Source organism: Chinchilla lanigera, unplaced genomic scaffold (assembly GCF_000276665.1).
Source record: "Chinchilla lanigera isolate Chin_1 unplaced genomic scaffold, ChiLan1.0 scaffold00042, whole genome shotgun sequence".
Taxonomy (NCBI): Eukaryota; Metazoa; Chordata; class Mammalia; order Rodentia; family Chinchillidae; genus Chinchilla; species Chinchilla lanigera.
Window position 1 is genome coordinate 5994169 of NW_004955443.1, and position 19297 is coordinate 6013465.

Here is a 19297-nt window from a genome sequence, read left to right on the forward strand (position 1 = left end):
TCTGTGTCCTCCCCTGTTTCCTGCTAGAGCACAGGCTCTTCGGCAGCCAAAGTGATTCGGTAAAGACGAAGTGCAGAAATCTGTTGTGCTTTTTAAACTGCACATCCCAAAAGGTTTCAGGATAGAAGCGCTTTGTACTGAAGGATGGAGTCCACCCACGTGTCTATACCACTTGGGGAAGAGGCCCACGTGAAAGGCCTTTGGGATTTCCAGAAGGCCTTTCTCAACACAGAATGAGGCAGAAACTAACGAACAAATCCCTAAAACACAAAACACCACGAAATTCCACTGAGAAGAGTGCTAATTCCATACCCTGAAACACTGGATGTGAAAGTAGAGATTGAGTGTCTCGATGATCATCGCAGCTCCTTTCCCCAGCGGAAGCCCACAGGAAGAGCACAGTTTCTTCCCGCTTATAGACCTAGGGTGACAAATACATGCAAGAATACACATTTCAGGCTAGAGTCACTGGCCAAAAATGCAAGTATGTAACATCATGCAAAAATGGAAACATGGATTTTTAAAATACTTGTAGCATGAATAAAATGAGAATTACTAAACTGACAATGAATAGGAAATTAAGTATTGGCTCTAATAAATTCTGGATAGTGGATGCTAGCTTGAATACAATTGCTTCTATTGCTGTATTTACTCTAGTATGTGTGTATGTGTGTAAGATTTTTGTTCCACTAAGTTTATGTGGTAGTCTATTCAGATACCTTGGGATGATTCAATGTATTTATCCTATGCTCTCATAAATCTTAAAAGATAATGACGTTTAGCTTTACTACGCTTCCAATGTTGCTTTAACATTTTCCATAAATGGTTCATTACCCTTCAAGGGCACTTCTTTTTATCTATTATGAAAAAAGTGATTAAAAATATAGAGTCAACTGTGCCATAATAGAAGAGCAAGGCAAAGGGCCCTGAGACACAGATCTACTCTGTGTACTGTTACCACATTCTGTGATCTGCTTTGAAAAACGCACCTCATGTTTCCCTTCTACCTGTAGAATGAGAGGAGTGGGCTAGGTTACTTCTGCTACTTCCTCCAGTGCAAACACTGAACATAATTCAGACATTTGCCATCTCTCTAAATTGCAAATCACTGGAGGGCAGGGCTGTCTCCACCTCCTCTTGGGAACTCCGCAGCTCTCAGGTAGTGCCTACCAACAGTCAGAACCAAATGCAGCAGACCAGTACCAGGGAAGAGGACACGGTCAACAAGCCATGTGAAACTGGACAGCCCTCCACGGGGAGCCTTCCTACAGCTAAGTTCAGACTGTAGTGTCTGTGATCTGAAAAGTCTTTGGAATTACATAAAGAATTAAAAAATATGCAGTGTCATTTGAAAGTCAAGGTGGTACAGAAGGACAGAGGACACAGAAAGAAATACCATAGAAAAGAGCAAGATTTGTCCTGATGAAAACCTATTTATTAGGATTTCCCTCTTATCTAGCAGATAAATGAAATTTCTACATCAACTGAAACCTCTGAGCACTCAGTAATTTGTCACTCCAGTGAATGGAAATCCAGGCAGCTTTTAAGAATATCATGGGCCTAATTAATGTCCAGAAGCAATCATTAAGAGAGCCAGAGTAGGTTACAGAGAAGGTGGAGTTTGGCTTCCCAGCTTCTGCCTGGCTCTCTGGAAGAGCCATCAACCCACCCTGCCTAGAAGGCTGAGCTGCCACAGAGGGACAGGCGCCGCCGGAGGAGCCCAGCAGCTGTCTGCTGGATCTTATTATTAGATTGCAGCTTCCACACAATGTAATTAAAGTCTTGCGGTCACAGCACGCCAACGTCACACACTCGATTTTTTCTATCACAAGCAGATGAATCTGCAGGCAAATGGGGGATGTTTTCCTTCTTGCTGCCTCTGTGTATGCGAGAAGGGAGGTGGACGGCAGATCCCCCCGAATCGCTCGGCAAGCACCAGTTCAGCTGGAGTGATGCTTGCCAAGCCTTGGGAAGGCTCGCTAACCTCTTGTACCTGTTTGGTGACTGGCCAGGAGGGGTAGGAGAACAGGGGGACAAGGGCCCAGCCTGGAAGTTCTCTCGAGGGCTTTTCCTGTAACATGGTAAATTAGGACAAGTCAACAGAGGCCCAAAATTCTAAAAGAATAGACATTTTCCACTTAAAAAAAAAAAATCCCAAAATAAAACACCTCCTTGGCAACCAGAGACCACAGAGTCTTCTAGTGGTAACTTTTTTTGAAAAGAAAATAGTAATTCTGCCTAGCAAGGATTATACATGCATTGGCTACATAAAATCAGAATGAGGCTGGCATGCTTGCACTGCTGAACAGAAACACCAGAATAAATTTCTAATCTTTCTTTCAGTTTAATTCTTCTTTAGTTAAAATTGAGGGTTTTTTTTTTTTTTGGTACCGGGAATCAAACTCAGGACCTTGCACTTGCCAGACAGGTACTGTGCCACTGAGCTATATCTCCAGCCATAGGGTTTTCTCTTAAAGCTGTTCACCAAACTGGTTTTACATGAGGAGATGGATATAGAAATTATGAACGTGGTTGGAGGGAGAAATGAGTGAATATCTAGGGGAACACCCAGGAACACAGGGCGGAACAGGAGGCACTTTCAGCACAGTGGTTTCCACCTTGGGTTCATGTGATGAAGGGTGATATTCAAAATATTTAGCAACCACTACGCCAAGGGCTGGCAGTGACAAACACGAGCTGTCCCCAACCAGAGGCTGCCTCTGACGTGGTGCAGACGCTGTGGGCTGCACAGGAGCTCTGTATGTCATATGGCTGTCACTTCTGGGTTCTGGGTTTTAAAAGTTAACTTCATTTGTAAAGGGAGAGGTAGGACACAGAAAAGAACAAGGAAAAGAAAAATACCAAACACAGAAGAGAATAAAGCTTGAGTTCATCTACCTTCTGACTCTGTTAACTCCTTGAAGCCCCTCACCACCCCAAACTCCCCTTCAGGCAGAGAATTTCTTCTCCAAAACATCAGGTTTTCATCCAATACCCTCACGTCTTGAAAAACAGCTAAGAATCACGACAGTTAGAAACAATAGCAATGGCATCTCTGTGAGCTCCTGTTGCCTCTGGTGTCTATTTAGAAATGAAACTGATAGACAGAAAAGAGGAACACGGTCCAAACGCTATACGGAGGAAAAGGAAAACCTAACAAGTAACTGAACACTCTTCTCTTACCACACAGTTACCATCATCAGCTCTATAGCACAATATAGTACTTAATTATGTGCCAGGCGTACAACTTTGTGGAGTGGGTATTATTATCATTCTCATTTCATAAACAAGGAAACTAAGGCAGAGAAAAATTAAGTAGCTTGCTCAAGGTCCAAAGTAGTGTTATGGTCTGTGTCTAGATGTCCCCTCAAAGCTTCATGTGGCCATAGGGGTTTTTTTGAAGGTTGCTGAATCTAGAGTGTGTGATTGACTCATAGAGCAATGCCAGGATTGAGGGTGCTGGGGTTAAGGGTGGGTGATTGCTGATCAGTCCACTGACTGGACTGGCACCGCCCTAGTCCCAGTAGACTGGATACAATATAAAGGACAGAAAGAGGCTTGTCTAGCTGTCTTCCACCGCCGTGAACTGTCGCCCCTCTTCCCGTGTGTGACCCTGCCCTAGAGCCAGTAGATTATGGACTGAAACCTACAAACTGTGAACTAAGTAAACCTTTCCTCCCTTTAACTTTGGGCATTGGGTATTTTGTCTCAGGAACAAGGGGAAAGTAATTAAGACAGTAGGCAAACTTGAATCCAGATGGTCTGGCTCTATACAGAATGACTGGTTAAAATATAAAAATGTTGTACTTCTGCAAGTGTGGTTACAAGGAAGCCCTGGCCTAAATCAGATTTTGCTGTAAAAGTGTGGGTTCATTTTGAATTCTTCTACTACTTAACCAGTCAAATACTTTGGGTAAGTTGTTTAACTTCCCTGAGGCTTAACTGCCTTATGGGAACAACGGCCTCATAAACTCCTCATTGGAAGGGATCAGTGAGTTAGCATGAGAAAAGGAGAGAAATATTTGTAAACTCTTCAACATAGTGCCTATTACACCGAAACACACAAAAATGACAGGAACTACTATTAATATAAAAAATAGAGTTCTCACAGAATTAAAATGTAGCCTAGGGTAGCTACCTTAATGAGAGAGCACAATAATAGGAACATAACGATGTTTTCCTTGAAAGAATATTTTTTCATAGGCTCTGAGATAGTTTAACTCCAGTAGGTTACTAATATAACAGACTTGCAAATTTTTCCAAATATTTATATTTGTAGGGTAAGAACATGCTATTTTTTTCTTATAAATTGATACGTTCAGAGTGATTATTTTCTTGACAGGGAGACTGTCTCAAACGCCCATAAATGTGTTACTGCGTCAAGGAAACAAATTGAGGAAAAAATACAAAAATGCTGCTGACATTTTGCCATCACGTTTGTTCATTTCCTCTCCCTTCAAAGTCAATACATGTTTTAAAAATCCCACATCCATACGACTTGTGTACTTACTTCCGCCTTTCACTTGGAGACTCAATCTGATGGTTAATGCTTTTATCCAGAGAGAGGGTTTTTGGCTTCACATCTTCTAACACGTGCATTGGTGGGTTTGCTGCTTGCTGATTCTGGGATGGATCTGAGCCAAGTAAAGAACACAAACTTTGTACTCACTAAAGTCACCTTTATGCCTTGCTAGTCACCTTTCTTTACAGTGCTGCTGCCTGCTGAGGTCTCACAGCAGCTTCATGGAGGCTGTGGGCACCCAGTGGCTGGAGGGGCTGGTGCGTTCCCTGCACTGTGAATCCGTTCTGGGAGCAAAGGGATGTGGAACCAGGCTCTTTTGCCTCAGTGATATCTGATGTAACAGGAACAACACTCAAAGCACTGACTTTTTTTATTCATTAGAGAAAGCACATTTGAGTGGCTGCACTTATAACTTGGGGCATAAATTCTAAAACATAATAAACAAACACCATTGCTTCCTCTGACCCATGAGTTATACCAACTGTGATGTGGTTTAAATTCATAGGGCATCTATATAGAGATACGGGATACACAGGATATCTCTCTGTGGGACCATATGCAAGTGTATGCTTATGTATGATCATCAGTCCATATAAATGTATGAATAGAAAATGTGCTCAAAATACAAGGCCAAATTCATTAATTCCACCATTGAAAGTTTTTTTTTCTTTTTGCTTAGGCAAATTTGCCTTTGCCCCAAAACATTTATTATGGTTACCTTTTTATCCTTTTTGGGTAAGTTGTTTAACTTCCCTGAGGCTTAGTTTAGCTCACTCCTCTTTAATCCTTCTGACTTCAGACTAAGTCAAGAAGTATCTGCCAGCAGTAAATACTCTTGAAGCTTTCTTAGTAGTAAAAAAATTTAAAAATTATACAAATAAGGTAAAAAGACACACCAACATGAAATTAAAAATCAAAGGGGGTCCAAATGCAAAATCCTTGAGGCATTCATAGATCTGACACTGGAACTTTCAGTGGCATGCAGAATGTGACCTTTTTTAAAAACTAATTTTATTGGTGCGCTTTTGAAATACATAATGACTGCATTCATCATAAGGAACTTGTAACTGCACATCATAGATCTTGATTCTTTTTTTCCCATTCTCCTCCTTCCCTTCAACCCTGGCTCCCCTCCTTATTTACAAAAGCTTTTTTTCCTTTTTTTTTGACTTTTTGAGACAGGGTCTCACTATGCAATTCAGGCTGCCCTTGAGCTCACTTTGTAGCCCAGGCTGGTCTCGAACACGCAGCGATCCTCCTGCCTCAGCCTCCCAAGTGCTGGGATTACAGGCATGCGACACCACGCCCGGCTGCTTATTTACAAAAGCTTTGATTCCATTTTTTCCCTTCTATTCTCTCTTTTTTTCTTTTAGGAAAACCTCTGAATTTCATTGAGGGGACCTGGAGTATGAGGCACAGGTGAGAACAAGGGGTGCACGGGCAGGGAAGCTGTTAGGACTTCCTCCACCTCCTCCTGCATCTCCAGCTGGTGGTGTGGATTCTAAAGCTCCGAAAGCATTTTGTAGGGGGCTTAAGTGCAGTGGTGAAGTCAGGAAAATTGAGGAAGTCTCAAAATACACTGCTTATCACGGTTGAAGGTTTCTCTGTCAATATATGTAACACACACATATATACACATACAATACACACACACACACACACACACACACACACACACACACCCTGTTCAATCCTCATTGGGTCCTCAATCCTGAATGATACTATATCAGCTTTAGGTCATGATGGTAGGAGTTCATTCATTATATATTCAGCATAAAGTAGAGGTCCGGGGCCCTTAAGGAGAAGTAATTAGCCGAGGTCCTATCTATCTGGACAATACAGGGGCTTTACAATAATTTAAATCCAGGGCTTTGTCTTCTCCTTTCTTACCCTGAGCTAGCTGTGGGTTTGTCCCACAGGGTGGGGCCCCACTGTCTGTATCCAGCTGATGGTCCTGATGGATTCCTTTCGATGCGGAATTCTCAGAGGGAGCCCACGGCCCTTGCGATAGGCTGTTAAAATAAAGAAATGTATTTCAGAACTGAGACAAAAGCAGCTGGACTGAATTTATTGGTCCCATCACCTGGGGCACAGAAGTACCAGTTGTAATCTGAAAAAAAGAGATGAGACGGTTTACTTATTCATTTTATTTTAAAATAGGTTTAAAATATTGTAAAGACATTGTCATTTGGGATGTGCTGCCCGTCCACAAAGTGACTCATTCTAACTATGTCAAGGGATGCGGGAGCTAACCGGAAACTCCGTTTTCAAAGAGAAGGATTAGTACAGAAATCATCTGAGCCACACGGGACCTCGGTAGCCTGCGGTTATTCACTGGGCTCTCAGTAGCTTCTGTGTACAGGAAAGGAGAGATGAAGGAGACGCTGGTGACACAGAGGACATTTGGGAGAAGTAACAAATATGAAATGCCTGTATCAAGAACCAGAAAAAATGCACGAAAAATCCTTTTTGCATCATTGAAATCTTTCTGATCGGTAGTTTTGATTTCATAAAACTAGAAAGCCTCTGTTAATAGTGTTAACTGAAAACACATGTATTTATCCAAAGGCACGCCGTCTCTGGACACAGGCCCTTAGCTCCTAAAATTTGTATTTCACACAGCTTTCTAGCTGACAAGTCCCAGAGAATTCAGAGCAAAACCTCCCCAGCAAAGCTGAACTGCCAGCCAGTCCTAGGAATGCCACTTGGAAAGCCTTTCCTGCCTCTGGGATCCAGGGATGCTGTGTATGCACGCAGACACACGCACTCTTCCTAGGACCTATCTGCTCTCTCAGACCCCAGAGGCAAACATCTGTCTCAGAAGGAACACAGAGGAACGCCAACTGGGCATTCTGTGGTCCCTTCCAGGTCAGGCGTGCGTGGCATCAATAAGCCCATCATAGCCACGGCCACACCAGAGTCTGTTCCAATCTGAGCAACTCTGGGGGCATCAGGGTTACTGGCTTCTTTTTCTGATCTTCCACCTCATAGAACACGCTGGATCCATGGTGGGGGTGATGCCACGAACAACTAACCATTTAGCTCCGCTGTATATTATCACCCAGAGCAAATGTGGCTTCTCACAGCACAGGGGGAGTAACAGCCAGGCTCGGGTCCACAGTGGACCACAGTAGCTGAGACTCCAGGGTCTTGTTTCAGCCACTGTCCCTGCAAACACTGTCACCGTTTCAGGGAGTTGACTGACAACCCTTTGAGTGAACAACAGACTTCTCTGATGATCTATACTGTTTCTCCTTATTTAAAAACATTTTGCCTATTTAAAAATAGGGTTATTTATATTCAAGAGCATAAGGACACTGACTTCAGAGCTATTACAATATGTTCAAGTAATATGTAATGTATTACTGGAATGATCATTTCAAAGCTGAATATGATTTGCATTAGCAATGGCGAGTGGGCAGAGCTCGGCTTTGTGAATTTTCATGGACGGCCGGGTATGGGCTCATACCTGCCCTTCGCCTCCAGCGGATCACTCTCCTCAGTTTTATGCAGTATGTCATTATCATTCCCCTGGAATGGTTTCTTCTGTTTTCTTTCTCTTTCTTCCGCATGACAGTTTTCCAAGTCTGTCTTATTCTAAGGAGAAAACAAGGATAATCATATTCATATCTATGTTGTATTTTTCCAGTACTGAGGACTGAACCCAAGGCATTCACACTGAGCTACAACTCCAGCCCTTATTTTATTTTTTATTTTGAGACAGGGTCTTGCTAAATCACTAAATTGCCCAGCTGGGCTTGAACTTGCAATCCTCTGCCTCAGCTTCCCAGACTGCTTGTTTTATAGGCACGTGCCACCACTCCAGATTTAAATATAATTTTTAAATGTACCAGACAACGTTTATGTCTGGCCATTAAGTATCTGAAGCACTTTTCAATCACATTGCCTACAATGTAAAGAGCAGTCACACAAATTAATGGAACCTAATTGATTTCTAATTATTTGGAATAAATGTATAATTTGGACTCCTTTGTCTCTGAAGTTATGCCATAAAGGGAAGTGGGTAGAGTTTTTTTGTTTTTTGTCTTTGCTTTTATTTTTGGGGGGCAGGGGGGTGGAATTGAACTCATGACCTCATGCTTGCCAGGCAGGTGATGTGCAGCTGAGCTGTATCCCCAGTAGGAAAGTGGTTAGCAAATCCCCTTGTCAAAATAAAACCAACTCACAAGACTGCTTATTTTAAGACAAATGCTTGCCCTGGTGCCCATCTATACCCATTTTATTGGGTATAGCTTGTGGACTACGCAGGTCTTGGTGTGACCTCCTTTCAGTACCTCGAAGACCTCACTTGGGGGATATGGATGGAAGCAGCCTGTCTGGCTTCCTCTAGCCCTCAAAGACACGCCAATTCCACATGGAATTTTTGGGGATAGAGGCAGCCTTCCTGGAACTGGTGGAGAATATAACGCAAGTGTGTCTGCTGCTGCTGAACAGTGCAGGAGAAGGCCTGGCCTGGCAGAGAGGAACGAATGTCTGTGGAAGGAAGGAGCCATCCAGGAGCCAGGCAGTGAGCAGGACACTGCAGCACACGGCTCCACGAACCAGAGCCTGCCGGCCTGTCTGCTCCTTGTGGAGCAGTGGCAACACAGAGTGTACGATGCCATGCAGCACACGACAGGGTTCTGGGGGAAATGGCCGGGCCTGGTTTCCAACTATCCTGTTTGGAGGGGAAACCTGGCGTTGTGGTCTTATACTTCCATTTAGGTTTATTTCGTTCAGAGATTGCTTTCGAGTAATGGTCTCACCGCTGTCCCGCTGCCTTCAGTGACAGAGGAGGACGTAGACAGCTGGTCTGCAGAACTTGAAGAAATAGTAAATGGAACCACAGTGTCTTCAATTATTTTCCGCTCCTAGGGGAAGGACAGGAATCAATACAGGGGAAAATTATATTTATCAAGAGAAAAATTATATTAAGGAACTAAAGGGAAAAAATCAGAATGTGTGAAGAAGCAAGCATTTAAAAAGATCTATTTTTAAAGCATACAAATCACCCAATACTCTCCATGAGCAATGATTTCGAAATAAGCATTGACTGTAGAAAATTGAAGTCTGAATTCATCCGTGTGACTCTAAAAGCTTAGTTATGAAATGCTATTAGGGATCTGACTATGTACAAAGATTATTTTTGAAGACAACATTCACCATACTAACCATAAACAAATTTTAGATATCACACAAAATGTATCCAACCTTCAAATTCTGTAATGTGGTCTGGTTTGTTAATTAAAAAATAAAATGAAATAAAATTCTCCTCCCAATATCTCTTTAGTACTATATAGTCAATGTAGTAGTAAGGATATACTTATTTAACAAAACTACCCAAATTATCCTATAAAGTTAATTCATTTTTGCCAAACATGGCGGCTGTAAACAAGTTTAAAATAACACAAATGAACTGACTTCTTCATGTCATCTCTGTAGGATAGACCAAGAATCAGACTGTATTCAGAGGAAAGATATAATCATATTGTCTCCCTGACTACGGTTCAATACACCCTTGACACAACCATATTTAGGGGGATCATGGTCTTTTACAGCCAAGATGACACAGATCTTTTAAAGAGGTTGGTGTGGCTCTGCTGTGAGCAAAGACACATAAAGCCACATACATACACACGACAGAGGTACAAAGGTAGGGACAGTCTTTGAGGAGCTGGGACGACCTGGTCAAAGCCTTTGAGGGTTTCCTACCTCCTCGTAGTATCTGCGCTCTTCCTCTTCCACCTCCTTTTGGGCTCTTTCCCACTCTTCTTTCAGCTTGTCCTGCTCCTTCTGGTATCGCTCCTGTCCCAGAGTGTCCACAGATTGTTTAAAGTGATCCTTGCCTATATCAATGGGACTTTTTCCTGCTCTAAACCACCACGTCCCACCTGTGGCAAAATTTCTTCAAGTCTAATTAACTCGTGCCATAAAAGGGGATGCTATGGCGTGGTACTCAAACACTTCAGGAATGTAAAAATCCAATGGAGAGTAGTATTCTCCGCTGTGGGGCTTTGTAGAATTATTCTTTAGACTAAGAAATAGGAATCTGCTTGTGGAAAGAGAAAAGCTAAAAAAAATTCAACAATGCTCCTTAACTGCAATTCTGTTCTGCATAGGCTAAACTAACAGTTTGTTTCAACTGGGCCCTTCAGAGACGAGGTTTTGCCATTGCTGGGCTGGTGTAGCTCAGGGGTCGAGTTCTTGCTTAGCATGTGTAAGGCCACGGTTTCAATCCCCAGTCCCCTGATAACCTATCCCCAAAAAGAAAAGAAATACACTGTTGCCAAAGAGAGTTTAATAAAAGATTTAAAACCTTGTAGGTGTGTAAGACAGACACTACAATGAGATCTAAAGTTGATAAGGTGACAATTAGCTGAGTGGATAAATTATTCTTTGCTTTTCACCACTGTACCAAAACAAAGCCTTCCCAGCTTACAGTAACTTTCAAATTATAGCAGCTTTTTAAAAACCAGGACATACTAGTAATATAGAATAATGAAATTCATTTTGGCATACTGGTACATGCATTTTAAAAATTATTTTCATCCCCACTACTCCCTCTCCTCTCCCTTCCACCAATCCCCTTCCTCATCTTTAAGAAAACTGTTAAACACCCTTTAGAATGCTTCTGTATCAGAACTCCATCCTTATGTTCAGAAAGCACAGCAGCAGTCACCACTTTGGGGAGGAAAATAAAACACTTTGAATAAAGATGGCCCTGGTGAATATGCCTAGATTCCTGACAGCTGACTAAATGAAGTGAATGGGTGGAGATTAAAATGAATGAATGAAATGAAACCTGACACCAGGGAGTCTCGGCATCCTGACCTGACAGAGACAAAGGAATCACTGAAGCGGTGCACACCTTCAGTACCTGCGCTGATCACTGTAAATCCTCTCTTGGAGGCCAGAACAAGCCTGCGCATGTCTGTATAGGAAGGTATGGAGATTTCCCCCATGGATACCTGTTATATTATTATCTTAGGAGCAAGAGGACTTCACGGGAATATCTAGAGACTGGGGTTCTTATTAATGTTCTACCACAAGCACTATTGGTCAACCCATGGCACAGGTTCTTTGATACCAGGTAAAAACTTATTGTCAGAACTGAGTATTGTAGAGTTTTGGAGATGGACTTCAGGGGCTTTTTAGGATAGAGGAAATAGATCCCCCAAACTACAGAACATCTAAAAAACAGGGAAAGCTTTTCAGGCATATTGGGTCCAGAAACTCCCATTAATTGTCCCTGTCTCTCCTCACCAGGACAATGACCTGAGGGTGCAAGGACTGAGAGATGCAGCTTGTCCGTGACACACAGTACGAAACACACATGCAGGCCTCTCTTTCCAAAACCCATGATGCTACGCCAAGTAACCTGTCAGGGGGACTGGAGCAATACATGCCTGGTGCCTCGTCTGTAAGCATGGCCCCTTCAGAGCACCCTGAGGGGCTGTGCACTTGTTACCCCACAGAATTTGTGACTCCTGACTGCTGACCATTCAGCTGAAGAAGCACTTGATATTCAAAACAACAGCAGATGGTCAGGACTGGTCTAAAAGTCCTGATGGCTCTGGACTTGATGAATCAGGTTCTCACTAACATTTTGGTATTGAAGACCTAAACTTCTGCAGTTTTCAAATGTGCCAAACTTGATTGGCAGAGCTAAAGCCATGTTTCACTTGATTAACTAAACCATCCCTGATCCTTGGGAATTAGGCCAAAAGGATCAGAACAAAGAAAGAAAGAAAAAGTAAGTAAAATACGCTTGCGTTAAGTATTGCTTTCTACACAGCAGCAAAATGTCATCAACTTACTGAGAACTAACATTCTTCTCTTTCATGATTCTTTGGTAACTCCTGTAACTATTAAGAGTAGAATGAAAAGAACCCGGGCTTTATAGTCATTCAGACCTGGATCTGAATCCAAGCTCAATACCTGTCAGCTCTATGACTTTGGGCAATTAATTTAATTTCTATGAGCTTTAATTTCTTTAATTGTAAATGGGATGAAAAGGACATACTTTGACGGTTTGTATGCAGGTTAAATTAAATATGTCAAGCACCAAACAAAGCTCCCGGCACATGACTACTCAATATAGATTAGTTTCTCAGTTTACTAGTCGCTTTTGGAAGCCCCAATAATCCATGAAACAAATAGAAGGCAGAACAAATTTGCTCTCAGGATGTTTCCAGAATTGCTAATGAACAGCTTTTATTCAAAGACAGAGCGAACGTTTCTACTTGAGGAACTGAACCTGTAGGAGTGCCTGGGGCCCCCAGACAGGGTTCAATGCAAGACCGGGCTGTTTAAGAAGTTGAGGAAACATGACTTCTGTGTCACCATAAGCAACTGAGCTGACAGCAGGCAGTTTCACATTTCGGTGGCAATGCTATCGAAATCCAGATGGTCCTACAGATGAAACCCACCGTGGAGCTACCAGCTTCCTTCCTTCAGCCACCTGGATCATCCCTTCTTAGCCAGTCCGCTGCCCTTCATATTGCCCCAACCAGCCAGAGAAATCCCCCATACTACGGAAGTAGGATGACTGAGTCAGAGGAGGGAATGTAAGGGCAGATTAGAGAAACAGAAACAAAACCCTAGGACAAAACCCAGACGACTAACATTGTAAGATCATCACAAGCTTATCTGCGGCTGACGACTGTATCCATGGCTGACGATTGTAAAATCATCACACGCTTATCTGTGTACCATGTACTTGAGAAAACATATCCTCCTGTATCCTTATGGAAATGTTACACTTATTGAGTGCTGACCTTGTCCCCTTCCCAGAAACAAAGGCTAAGACCCTGATTGGCCTAGCCCATAGCAATCAACAAAACAGTTTTACCGCTGTAAGCATGGGTACATCTCATACTCACCGGGCATCCTGAGCAGGATGCCCCTTATCTTGTCGCACCACTCTGCTGCCAAGATAGCTCTCCTGCTCTCTCTGCATTTGCCACACTTTAAATAAACTTCTGCTTTGCACAGTGTCAGTCTGACTCCCCTATTCTGTGCTAAGAGCCCCACTTCATCATTCTTCACCAATGAAGGCAAGATCCCGAAGAGAGATGGAGGGTCATTACGTGGACCCAACCCCCTGCCAGACACAATAAAGTGAGGCCTAATTTTGTGTGCTATTAAACAGCTTTCAGCTAATTCATTCTCACTGTCACTTGGGCTGGAAATTGGTGGGTAAAGAGGTGCTGAGTGGGTAAACTGACTCTTAATCAATACTGGGAGTTTTCTGAAGTGTTAATGTGAACAGTTTTTCCTCTTACTCATCACTGTACTTTCTGGGAGGAAGAGTCAGATGCAGAATACTCTGAACACAAAATGAATGGACAAATCCCATTTCCTGTGCTAAAAATCTATGTAATACAACAGAAACTAGCAGCACCTCATCTAAAAGAAAGGGGAGGAAGAGCAGCAAATCCAGTCCTACCTGAAGCAAACGCTCCTGCTCCTGCTGCCATTTTTCCTGTCGCCGCCGTTCCTCTTCTGGGTCCCAGGCCCAGAACTTAAACTGCTCAGAAAAATAAAACCATGATTAGAATTGAGCCATACCCTCAAGGACAGGGCAGGAAAGACAAGACAATTAGCCTTCAGCTTGGCACCAGACGGACACACAAAAGCCTTCAGGTATCTTACTGTCCTCACTGGTGAAACAAGCCTCCTCTCCTCCCAGCACTGGGGATTGAACTGAGGGCCTCTGCACTTCCCCCAGCCCTTCTTTTAAATTTTATTTTGAGACAAGATCTTGCCAAATCCCTAAGGTGCCCAGGCTGGGCTTGAACTTTTGACCCTCCTGCATCAGTTTCCCAGGGTTCTGGGAATACAGGTATGAGCCACTGTGCCCAGCATCAGAACATTTAAAAAATCTTATTCCTTCTGTAGTTTACCCCCAAGATGCTGGCATGATTCTGTGAGCTCTTTGGAAGCTAATGAAACATGTAGTAATTAGCCACAGAAATGGGAAGGCTTTGCTTCATTTTTGTTAAAGTGATAACTTGATTGCATTCAGGCACCTGAACACAGTCTGTTCATTCTGGGTAATGATCCTAGATCCAAGCCAATAGAAGCCATTGTTTGAGCAGAAACACATTTTGTAAGAAGGGGTGTGTGCTGCTCTATGCAGCTAATTCTTTGTATTCTGTTGCTTTTCCACACCAGTGTTCCTTAAATTGGGTTAACTCACCATTGCCCACCTATACTATCCAGGATCCAGGCAAAACTCAAACCCAAAGACTTTTAAAACAATCTTAATAGAAAGAAAGAAAAAGAAAGAAAGAGGCACCTACATTGAACATATACGGACATTTCTTATTATTCCTTAACCAATATAGATAACAACCACTTACAGCATTCGTACTGCATTAAGTATTATAATTAATCTAGAGATGATTTCAAGTATATGAGAAGATGTGTGAGGGGTTATACGCAAATACTATACTGGGGCATCCAAGGATTTTGGTGTCAGCAGGAGTCTTGGATCCCATCTCCGTGGACATTGAGGCATAGGCGTAGTGAGAGAAGGTACACAGACTAGCCTACGTTCCACCCTGCCCTAGCCCTAGGAGATCTCCACCGCCACTCAGGTGCACAGTGCCCAGGTAGCCCAGTGATGTGTCTCCAGGCAGAGAATGCAGGCCAGGCCATGGGTAATGCTGAATTTATAACTACGAACATTTATCACTTTAATACCACATTTAGCCAAATGATACGTGGCTTCATTTTGTACTCTTGCTGTGGTTCTTGCAAATGGATGAACTGGCCATGACATTCACAGAATGTAAAGAAAAGCAGGAAAACAAGACAGGGAACACATGTCCTATCTTCACTCTTGAGATTCACACTGCACATTTGTGTACTACATACTATGGCAAATTATGCAGGAGGGAAGAGTACTTATTGTATATAAACCAGATTTGCTTGGAGACCATAAAATGCTATCCAAATGTAAGTCCCAGATGGGAAATTCTACTGGACTTTCATAACAGTCAAGGTTGACTCCATCCCCACTCCCACATTCTCCTAGGACTTGAAGGTCATTTAAATATTGACAACCTCTCAAAGGGACATAGTCCTCCTTTGTGGGAAAGGGGTGGGTGTTCACGTGAATAAAGCCATAAGGACAAAAGTCCAATAGATGGGAAATAAGAGAAACAATTAGGAACTATGCAATGCTCAGGTAAACTCCAGGTGGTAATCTCAAGAGTAAGTCAATAAGGAAGAGAAAGCAGCATAGGACAGAGGGGTCTGCACGGAAAACAGTCTATTCACTGGACAGAGAGAAAGACAGAGAGAGAGACAAACACACAGACAGAGATGGACAGAGGCAGAGAAAGAGGGGCAGAGAGAGAGGATGATTAGGTGTTTTCAAAGACAATAAAGAAGACAACACCAGCATAATAAACAAGAGGGGAAAACAGCGACTTCGAAGTTCCTTCCTTTGGTGATGATTTGTGGATTTGGTGATTATTCACAATGGGCTGAGGATGGGCTGGGGGTGTACCGGTGGCCAAGAGAAGATGGGGGAGTGGCCGTGCATAACGGAGCAGCAGAAGACTGTGTGATAATTGTCCTTGCGGACAGACGCAAGGTGCCAGAAGTTGGACTGGAGAGCACATAGCCCACATTGTTCCCCACTCCAGCCGCTGTAGGTCTGTATCTTCTCCTGGCTCTGGATTCCTCAAGGGCAGGGATGGCTCTTACCCCTCTAAGTATCCCAAACCTTGTGTGTTAGGCCCTGGATAAGTGTTTGTTGAGTAAGCGGTGGAATCACTTCATGCTGGGTGATGCTAGTCCTGCCTTCCCAGTCCTGCGGCCACTGCAAAGTTGACCGAAAATAGCCAGTCTACCGAGCTGACCAGAATCTCATGCTTACTTCCTCTTCAAACTGTACTTACTCTCAAGTTTCTTTTATTTTTCTGTCCTATGAGGAGCCATTTCCTACTGAAAGAACGTCAAATGTGTGGGGTAGCGGTATTTTCAGAGAACTTACTTATACAGGTCAGTAATGTCTCTTTCTGGTCGGATTTTCCATAAACCAGAAATGATAACGTATGCCTTTGGGGTCCTCTTCTGCTCTACCCCCATCTAGGGGGCACAGGAACAATGTGACATCCTTGTTTGAAATGCAATTTAAAAGGAATCGAGGGGTTATGTCACACTCTTCAGGTCTGTGCCATGAAAGCCAACCTTGAGATCCTTCTGGGGGTCTCACCCACACTAGAAGGATACCACTTTCCCACTAACTCAGGATTCCTTGCATTGCCTTATGGCTGAACCTCCACAATGGTCCTTAGTTCGGGACGGTAGCTGGAAGGTCGAGGGTTTTGTGGCAAATAATGGGTCCCTTTTCCACTTTGCATGGCACTTAGGGATTCCCAAAGTGAGACAATTTGCTTTTAGATAAGAACTGACACTGGCTATGGTGGGCCTCTTGGATTAGCCCCTGGAGAGGGATGATTTGATCCTATGTCAGGAACTATGCTAGAGGATTCTGATTATTCTGTGTAATTATTTCAACTGAGGCTCACAACAGCCCTGAAAAAAACCCTATTATTATTTCCTTGTACAATCAACGATGATGGGGTACAGAGAAGCTACACAGTATCTTCAGGGCATAGGGCTAGCAATTCTGGAATCAAAGCTGCAACTGTGATTACATGGCTGCCCCCAGGTGGCTCGAGGGCAGTGCTGCAGCTGCTTGTGTCAGGAGGACAGAAGTCTCCAAACCTGCAGGGAATTTCAGAGGATGAGCAAGGCCTAACAGGTTCAGCATTGGAAACACCAGTTCAGAGGATTCAGATATAATTCAGCAGCATGGGATTTCCACAGTGTCATGTGCCCTGATATTTTCATCACCAAATGCTGTCTTATTTTATTTAAATAAAAAATAGAAAGCAATACATACAAACAATATAATTCAGAATACTGACTGTCACAAGAGGCATGACAAAGTCGCTGTGGATCTCCCAGAAAAACTCCAGGCTGTGTCCCATCTACCAACACAAGACATTGAAGTGTTTTTCTTATTTTAAAAAATGATTTTGAATGTCTACTAGTTCTACCACATTCACTTTAAGTGCTTCCTTTATACTTTATTTCCAAGATCATTTTATTTCCAGGGATGATAACTCCACATAATGATAGTCTAGGCCCTTATAATTTGCAGGACTTTATTCTTCTCAAATCAACTGTTTGGATCTCATTTTTGGTTGAATATGCTTTAAGAAAATTAAATACATTATAAACTAAAATCGCACAAATGAATGTCCTCCTCCTTAAAATGAGTTACTTACAGGCGTAGTTAGAGGAGATTTTTCACTGTTTGGAGAATCCGCTACACAAAATAAAAGAAAGAAAAAAGATAATGTTAGCAGCTCCTAATTGTCTTTCTTTTTTATTCTCCCAGCACATTGTAGTTCGTATGTCAGCTTCAAACCAATTCTTTTTCTTTTCTTTTGCTTTGCTTTTGGTAAATCAAGAGCATTGGTTATAACAAAGCAGACCCCTGAAGCAAGTTGTACCCATCACCAAAAGAAGTTATGGCCAGGGTAAATGATTGACTGCATCCATTAGCACCAGGTACTAGACTACAGGAAGCAACAACTATTCCTATGGCTGCTGGTTCTCAATGTCCCCCGTGTTCTGCTTGACTGAGCAGTTCCCTCACTGTCTACACGAAGGAGTATCACACAGAGAGGCCAGATGTCATCCAGGAAAGAGAGAGAGAGCCACACAGTTAACAAGAGAACCATGACCAATTTCTGGCAAAAGCTTCTAATCTTTGTTTTAAAAAGGAGGAAGGGACAATAAAGAAAGAGGCAATTAATATTGTTTCTTTGGATCCTCAAAAATCAACATAAAATTCTATGAATTTCCTCCAATTTAGTGTAACTGGTACTAATATCAAGAAAATTATGGTAGCTCTTTGCTAACTGTGTGTCGGGTACAAGCATTTTTTTTCCCTTGAAATCAGAAACAAAGACAAATGCCAGACATCATTGGTTGCCCCAACACGGATTTTTGCACAGAAGAAATGCAGCTACCCAGTATATAGTTTACCTGACTGGGAGAAAAACTGGGAACGTCGCCAAGAGTTCTGAACTCTAAGCGGAACACTGGCTGTGCCAGGCGACTCTAGATCAGATGGCAGAACAGAACAAACAGAACACCATGAAACCAGGGTGAAAACTGAACAGAACTATGTCCCCCACATATTAAAGAAGGCCTGGGCGTAATCGACACAAGAATCAAGAGCCAGTGGATCTAATGTACCAAGTGTTTTACTAGTACATGCGCACACAACCCAAAGACACAAACACAGGTCAACAGAACAAGGACAGTTTACGCACCGTTTATCTTTGTGGGTATTGGTGAAGTTCTACAGGCTCAGACTTACTGGGGACAGTGTTTAAATGTCAAATCAATCTCAATATGTTATTAAGAGCAAAGTGCACAGTTCCCATTGCTTTTGGCGAACACTAGTCAAGTGCAAAAGGTATCAGAGATGAGTGGTTTAATTATTACTTTATACATTATACTTTACGAAGGTTATGTGCGGAAGTCTGTGCCTGCTTTTCTTCTATATACAAAAAGGGAAGCTCTGTGTCTGTATGTGGTACATCGAATGCACAGAGATACTGCCAAGCACTCACATCCTTAAATTCTATGCATGCTGGGGCTGGGGATTTAGCTCAGCGGCAAAGTGCCTGCCTGGCAAGTGCAAGGTCGTGAGTTCGGTTCCCGGTACCGGAGAAAAAC

At 42.8% G+C, this 19297-nt stretch overlaps 1 protein-coding gene across 3 annotated transcripts in view; it reads right to left on the minus strand.

Moving 5' to 3' along the window:
• The window catches only part of Limch1 (LIM and calponin homology domains 1), a gene marked incomplete at its 5' end in the record, with an annotated part of 320988 nt that overhangs the window by 10142 nt on the left and 291549 nt on the right, over positions 1–19297 (minus strand). The window contains 9 exon segments of one of the 3 annotated variants that reach the window (XM_013518053.1): positions 313–421; positions 4511–4634; positions 6413–6534; positions 7992–8119; positions 9289–9393; positions 10235–10327; positions 13971–14051; positions 17833–17873; positions 18599–18673. In XM_013518053.1, coding sequence (XP_013373507.1) covers positions 313–421; positions 4511–4634; positions 6413–6534; positions 7992–8119; positions 9289–9393; positions 10235–10327; positions 13971–14051; positions 17833–17873; positions 18599–18673 — 878 coding nt within the window. 3 annotated transcript variants of the gene reach the window in all.